Genomic DNA, 8,030 nt, shown 5'->3' on the forward strand with positions numbered 1-8,030 from the left:
CTAAACTATTTCAATAGATCGGAGAGATTTACGAAGCAGCGATAATCATGCAAATAACAATCATAGTAGAATTCAAAGAAGACTCAAATCTTTACCATGAATAATCTGAACATAAACCCACAATTCATCGGGTCCCAACAAATGCACCGTACAAAAGGATTACATCGGATAGATGAAAGCAAAGATGAGATGATCATTGTATTGAAGATCAAGAGAGAGAGAGAGAGAGCCATCTAGGACAAACTACGTACTCCTAGGTGTGTGGTAAACTACTCACAAATCACCATTGGAGTAGCAAGGTTTATGTAGAGGTCCTCTGTGATTGACCCCCCCCCCCTCAACAGGGCATCGGAAAGGGCTCCAGATGAGCACACAGCAAAACATAGACTTGCTGCGACGAAAAAAGTGTTTCTGATGGCTCCCTAGGGTTTTGGGGATATTTGAGGATTTATAGAATAAAGAGGGACGTCAGGAGGCGCTTGGGGGGCCCACCACACATCAGGGCATGGCCACCCCCTCGGCACGCCCTATTGTATGGTGGCTCCCTTGTGTGGTCTCGGGTCTCCTTTCGAAGATTCCATGTCTTCTTTTGGTCCAGAAAAAAACATAAAAAAAGTATTGCGACAATTGGACTTTTTCTGAGAAGGTAAAACTGAAAAGCCAAAAATATGGAGAAAATAACAACTAGCATTCGACAGGTTAATAGGTTAGTGTTCAAAAATAATATTAATTGGTGAATAAATATCCAAAAAGTATCTAAAAATGATAATATTATATCATGGAACAATAAAAAATTATAGATACGTTGGAGACGTATAAGCATCCCCATGCTTAATTCATGCTCGTCCTCGAGTAGGTAAATAACAAAAACAGAATTTTTGATGTGACATGTTATCCAACATGTAATCTAGTGCAGTGTAATTATTGAGAAATGATGAATTAATAAACATTAACATAGTAACATTCATAAACATAAACAACATAATCATCAAGTTTTAAAATATACTATTACTAATTGTTAGGATGCACATGGACTTTTTTTACGAGCTTCGGTTATGACTATCCCACGCGTCAAAGTTGCATCCTGTTTGAAAGTCGTCGCTTCGAGAAGAGCTAGCACTCGCAAATGGACTAAAACGGACAGAGTTTGGGAAGCTTCTAGAACCTTTCCAAAACTATATTTTGTTTGTTTACTCAACTGGTTTATCTTTTTGTCATTTTTTTCCCATTTAATATTGATTTCTATTTTTTTCTTGTTGTTTTTTCATTTTTTATTTTTCCTTTATTTCTTTTTCTTTTTATTTTTGTTTTTATTTTCTTTTCAATTTTTCTTCTTCTTTAAATTTTCAATTTTTTGCATATTTTTCTTTTCAAATTCGAGAACAATGTTTTGTTAATCCAATTCAGAAAATATTCAACCATGTAAAACAACGTTCAACAATTCAAACAACGATCATAAAATTCATTTCTTGTTCTTCAAATTAAAAAAAATCATCAAAATTCAAAATGTCTTCATCATTTAAAAAAACATCAAATTCTATTTTTTGTTCATCTTTTTCCAAAACTGTTCATCAAATTCAGATTTTGTTCATTGTATTCAAATACAATTCATCATTTTTCCGAAATAATATTCTTTATTACAAATTTTCTTCATCAAGTTCAAAAAAGTTCATTGAATTCAAATTCTGTTCATCTTTTTTTTCAAAATAATGTTCTTGAATACAAGTTTTGTTCATCAAGTTTAAAAAATGTTCAACGAATTCAAATTTTGTTCGTCAACGCCAACAAATGTTCATCAAATTCAAAATTTATTCATAAAATACAAAACGTTCTTTATCATTATTAAAGATGCTGAAACAATTTTGGAATTATTGAACATTTCTGAGAATAGGCAAACTTTTTTTCAAAATCATGAACATTTTTTGCTGAATATGGAAACATTTTTTTCAAAATCAGTAGCATTTTTTAAACGATGATGCATTTTTTGGTTTCTTTAAGAAAATTTCGAAAATTACTTATATATTCGGAAAAGAAATCTTGGATTTGTTGTACGAGAAAAAGAATCTGAAGCAGAAAAAAAACAGAAGGCAGAAATAAGAAAAAAAAAATGTGGGCATCCAGGCCCACTCATAGACTTGCGCAATAGAGCGTGCGGTGTGCGCTGCCTTTTCGCCGGAATACTCTATTTACCACTCGTTGCGTTAAACTGTCTGGTTTTTGCAGAGCGGAGCGACCGAGCAGCGATGCAACGGACCAACCCATTTAACTATTTCAAGGCCCCTCGTTTTGGGAAGCTTCGTAGTTTTAGAAAATTTCAAGAAGGTTGACTAAACTGGTTTTTTCTTTGTTTTGTTTTATTCAATTTCTTTTCTTTTCTCTCATTTTTTACTTTTCCTTTTTCTTGTTTTTCTTTTTTTGTAAAATTTTTGCGCAAAATTCGAAAAATGTTCATGGTTTTAAATTTTGCGCATAATTTGAGAAATGTTCAAGGTTTTCAAATATGTTAACAATTCGAAAAAGTTTTTGGTTTTAAAATTTGTTCACAATTTTACAATTTTGGTCGCAAATTGTATATTTGTTCATGTTTCAACAAAATAAAAAATTTCTAAAAATGTCCACAGTTTTACAAAAAATGTTGAGAATCTTATATTTTTGTTCACAAATTTGTAACTTGTTCATGTTTCCAAATTTGTTCACAATTCATAAAATATTTGCAGTTTCAAAATTAGTTTACAAACTAAAAAAATGTTCAGAATTTTACAATTTAGTTTATGAATTTGAAAAATTTTCATGTTTAAAAATTTGATCATAATTCGAGAAATGTTTACAATTATATAATTTTCTTCAAGAATTTCAAGTATGTTCAGAAAAGTAAAAATTTAAAAAAATTAAAATTTTGTTCATGAATTTAAATTTTTACATGTTTGAAATTTTGTTCACAATTCGAAAAATGTTTGCAGTTTAAACAAAATGTTCACAATTTCGTATTTATGTTCAAAAAATTGAAATTTGTTCATGGTCAAAACTTGTTCACAATTTGAAAAAAAATTACGGTTTCAAAATTTGTTCAGAAATTCAAAATATGTTCAAAATTTTATAATTTTGTTCAAGAATTTGAATTTGTTTCATGTTTCAAAATTTGTTCACAGTTTGGAAAATGTTCACAATTTTATAATTATGTTCATGTTTGAAAATTTGGTCACAATTCGTAAAATGTTCACAATTTTATAAAAAAATCACGAATTTAAAATTTGTTAATAATTAGAAGAATGTTTGTGGTTTCGAAATTCGTTTACAAATGCAAAATATGTTCACAATTTTATATTTTTGTTACGAATTGGAAATTTGTTGATGTTTGAAAATTTGTTCACAGCTCAAGAAATGTTCATAATTTTACAATTTTGCTCATAAGTTTGAAATTTGTTCATGTTTGAAAATTTTCTCACAATTCAAAAAAATGTTCACTATTTTATATTGTTTTTCACAAATTTGAAATTTGTTCATGTTTCAAAATTTGTTCCCAATTCGAAGAATGTTCGCGATTTCAAAATTTGTTCACAATTCGAAAAATATTCACAATTTGATAATTTTTTGCAGAAATTTGAAAGTTGTTCAGAATTCAAAAAAATGTTCAAGGCTTCAAAATTTGTTCACAATTTGAAAAATATTCACAATTTCTTAATTTTCTTCACGAATTTGAAAGTTGTTCACAATTCAATAAATGTTCACAGTTTCAAAATTTGTTCACAATTCAAAAAATTCCAAATACAAAAAATGTTCATTTTTTCAAAGTTTGTTTGAAAATTCGAAAAAAAATTACACATTTCCAAATTTGGTTTATAATTTTCTAAAACATGTCTTTTAACTTAAAAAGTGTTACTGTTTGATTTTTTTTTCATGTTTGAGAATGTTGTTTAGAATTTCAAACCATGTTCGGAGTTTGAATAAGAAGCCGATTTTCTAAAATAGTTGAGTTTTAAGAAGAAAAAAATCGTGGATTTAAAAAGTGTTTGCGTTCTAAAAGTATTCTATTTTAAAAGAAAAAAAACACGTTTCAAAATTTTAAAAAGTTTCATATTTACCGCTTTCATTAGTTCTTAGGGAGCTAGCGCTGCTGATTTGTGAAGGTCGGTTAGTAGCTCCGTTGGCTAGCAACATGAGATCTTGTGATCGAATTCAAGCGAGGGAATATTTTTGCAGGTTTTGACGCTACAGTGTCGAAACTGATTTATAGTGGCCTTCTCGGGGCAGCCTCTAATGGATCAGTCCAGTGGCGCTCGGCGCGTCCGGGATCTCATCTGTGTGACGCAAAACACGTCAAACAGGAGGTCCCTTGTTCGCCAGCGTGTCACGTACACATCATCACTTGGTGATTGCCTCGGACTGCAAAGGTCTGATGGAAGATATCATGAGAGGAACGGACGGCCTACACAGAATCATCCTGAAGGAGATCACTTCAGCGGCCTACACAGAATCATGGAAGCTAGCTGCAGGTTACTAAGTGTCAACACGTTGTCAGGGATGACAAGTCTTTGCCTCTGCGCGCACACGGCGCACCGCCTCGATTTTGATCATGGTGCACAACAGGCGTGGGAAGAGCTGATGTCTATGACTAGCGCAACCATGTTGCTGATCCGCATCTGTTAAAAAAAATGTTGCTATCCGCAGTTCACATCGGTCGGAGGCATCTGTATTTTCAACAGTTGGGCAGGAATTCGAGCACTTACCTGTAAGCTGGTGAGCAGTCCAACGTCAAGGGAGCCCCGTTGTTGGGTTTAGAGTATGCACAGCTTGAATTGATCTGAAACACACACAAAGATCCCCGCCGCTAACCCTCGTCGAGACAACCGCTCCCGCTAGAGAAAAGCGATCGCTAGGCGATCCAACTACCCAAGCGACACCGGCCGCCACCGGTCCCTGCCTCCTCCGTTGCCCACTCCGGCGACGTGAGGAGGTGGGGACCACGTCGCTGCGACGCCGGCTTGTAGTTAGGGTTGGCCTAGTGTTTTCTTGGGACGCCGTTGGGGTGATGGGAGCGGCGTTCGGGGAAATAAATTTGCCTCAACTCTATTCCCACACTGGCGACAACTTTCACGGCAGCGTCTTGGAGTTGATGGCAACGTGTGATGCTCGGTCCTTCAGATCGGCAGCTTGGTCTTCTCGCCGTTCTTTAGATCTGACGAGATCAGTTTCTCGGTCTGTCGCTGGCGTTCGTGGTTATTCGCGACGGCGCTGGCGGCCGGGGCGAGGTGGTTCTTCTGGAGCGAGGATGTCGGTCCGAAGGTGGTGGATCTGCCGTTCCTCTCCAACTTTGATGGGAGGCGACAAATCTTGGTCCAAGACAGCACGGGGACGTCCCCCGGTCGACGAGCCACAGCGACACGTGCCTTGCTGCGTGCAGCGGGCCCGTTCATCGACTCACAAAGCCTCGTTGGCGATGGTGCTTTCTCGGATCTTGGGATGGTGGAGGCTCGGCGTCTCTTCCGGCGTTCGCCTCGGCGGCGCTGGAGTTGGGCGGCGGCCGTTCGCTACGGTGATTGCAGGAAACCCTAGGGATCGTTTTGTATTTTTTGATCTTTTAGGTTTTTATCTGCAAATTCAGGATAATCATTTTATCCCGGTTTGTCTTTTAGTTTTCACGTGTGTTGCTATATTGTAACTTGATTTTCGATTAATGAAACATGTGGTTGTTCAAAAAAAAAAAAGCTTGAATTGATCTGCACAAACCGTTCAATTTGTATTGCAAATTCCAAACGGGAGCCAGTAACTTGATCGTTGCAAGTAGCCAACAACCGCGTTCGCAGAAAAACACCAAGCCAACAACTGCTTTCTGTAAGCTGGAGGGGGAGTTGAAGGGAGCAAAACAAAAGATTTTGTTTGTGAAGGAAGGAAGAAAAAATTAGGGGCATTCCGAGAATTGAACTCGGGACCTCTCGCACCCTAAGCGAGAATCATACCACTAGACCAAATGCCCTTAGGTGTCTCTTTCTACTGTGTCACTTATTAGAACATAATAATGAGATGTCAATTACTACCACTCCGTATGTTATACCATTTCTTCTGTGGTAAAGACACAACAATTAGTTACCGATGTTATCAGCCAAGCAGTTCGTATATATATGTACTGCCTTTGATCTTTGTGCAAGTGCAACCGTGCATGGGCCTGACCTACAGGTTTTTGTGATCCCTTGAGTGATTAGCAGAAGAGCTAAGACCGTGAACAATGCTATCATCAAACCTGATTTTCTTGCTGTAGAAGGAAAGAAAACTGCATTTATGCAATATGTAGCTCATCTTAATGTATCTCAGGCCTCGACAGAAAGACTAATGCCGCGTAAAGCATTGCATGCCAACTACAAGAAAAATACATTACCCAAAAAAAACTACAAGACATATATATGCGATGATCAAGCTGTAGATCACCGTATCTCCGTTGGATTAATTTAAATACGACACGCTTAATTTCCTCGAGCAGAAGTGGTTCGCATGTACACACGGCGGGGAAAATGGAACCACATATGTGCAGTCCAGCTAGCTAGTAAGTCAAGCACCATATGATATATATCTTGCATTTCTGCATATATGTTCTGTCAATTCAATCGCCCAATGCATTAGTTAGCTAGCTAGCTGCTCCTGCCAATTACAACTTGCAGCACCAACTAGAACGAATCAACAAATAAATCAATTTCATATCTCATGGGTGCACCGGTTATTACAATTAATGTACAGCAAGAACTGCAAACAAAGGTAAACAAAAAAAAATCAAAATCAAACACATAAAATCAATACTGCAAGAACCTAGCAGACTACTAATTAATTTACAGCTTGCCAAACCAGTCTAGACAACGCCGGGCCAATTTCGATCATCTCGTGCGTGAGGCGAGCGAGCATGCGTGTCCATCATGCAGAAAACCCTAATGCATATTGAGTTGGTAAAGACTTCTGACCATGTCGCGGGTTGACCGGCCCTCACCCGATTATTGCTGCTGAGATGATAGCGGCCCGAAGATGTCGAGGAAGCCGGACGGCGAGCCGAGCGCCGACGCGCCGCCGGGGCTCAAGAAATGGTCGCTGGCCTGGTGCAGCCACGGGGAGACCATGGGCGCCTCGCCCTTGAGCGCCCCGCCGCGGAGCGGGCTGAGGTCGTGGAACAGGAACCCCGTCGTCGGCGACGGCGACGGCCCCGCCCACGACGGCGGCACGTTCTGCTGCTGCTGTCTCGTGGCCGTCACCGAGACGGACACCGCGGGGCCGGGCCGGTTCAGGGCGCGGGCCTTGACGCGCACCGGCTGCGCCGCCCTCCCGGCTCTGTCGGTCGCGGCCCCCGGGGAAGACGTCGACGTCGACGCCCTCTCCCGCCCGTCCTCCCCGGCGACCTCCGGGCCCGTGAGCCGCTGCACGAGCGACATGAACTCGTGGGCCTCCACGTGGATCACCTTGGGGGACACCATGTAGATGATGACCGGCTTCCGGTTCTGCTGCTGCGCCGGCTTGCCGATCTTGCGCGACGCGCCGTGCACGCCGAGGGCCCTGTGCCGGACGTCGGCGTTGTCGTAGCTGGTGGTGGTGGCCATGGGAGGTGGAACACAAGGGAGCGCACGGGCCGGCGACAACGACGACGGGCGGATAGCTACCGGCCGGGGGTAATGGATAGCAGGATAGGTGCGACTTTGAGGCAGGCAGACACGGATGATCTTCTATCGGGACAGCTAGAGGTTAAACGTAACGATCTTCTATCAGCTACGGGGGCAAAACGGCTTATATAGCCATGGACAGCGTCCTCGCCTCCTTCCTGGCGTTTTAAAGGCTAAATCGAATGAGACAAGAGTGGTGCGGCGTGGCACGTGCCTCGTGTTCCATCCTGTGTGGTCGCCTCTCTCCGCAGCCATGGTTGTGTGCTCCGTCGTCGACACATGCATATATTTTTTACTGCTGGAACAATCCCGTTTGAAGTGCAATACCCCGGTTTTATTTACAGAGAAATATGATGTTTGGTAGCCACACCCACACGTTGTCTTCTGTACTTCTGT

General features: G+C 40.3%; 1 protein-coding gene and 1 non-coding gene across 2 annotated transcripts; both read right to left on the reverse strand.

Moving 5' to 3' along the window:
* Positions 1-5,902: 5,902 nt before the first annotated feature.
* On the reverse strand, positions 5,903-5,974 carry TRNAP-AGG. Its single transcript has one exon. It is a non-coding gene; the product is annotated as a tRNA-Pro (tRNA).
* A 562-nt stretch (positions 5,975-6,536) lies between these two features.
* Positions 6,537-7,752, reverse strand: LOC123411273 (protein MKS1-like). The gene has a single exon (XM_045104203.1). It carries the CDS (start codon positions 7,572-7,574, stop codon positions 6,978-6,980), a length of 597 nt encoding a protein of 198 aa, XP_044960138.1. The 5' UTR covers positions 7,575-7,752; the 3' UTR covers positions 6,537-6,977.
* Positions 7,753-8,030: the final 278 nt, after the last annotated feature.

This window comes from Hordeum vulgare, chromosome 7H, assembly GCF_904849725.1.
Source record: "Hordeum vulgare subsp. vulgare chromosome 7H, MorexV3_pseudomolecules_assembly, whole genome shotgun sequence".
NCBI classification, from domain to species: domain Eukaryota; kingdom Viridiplantae; phylum Streptophyta; class Magnoliopsida; order Poales; family Poaceae; genus Hordeum; species Hordeum vulgare.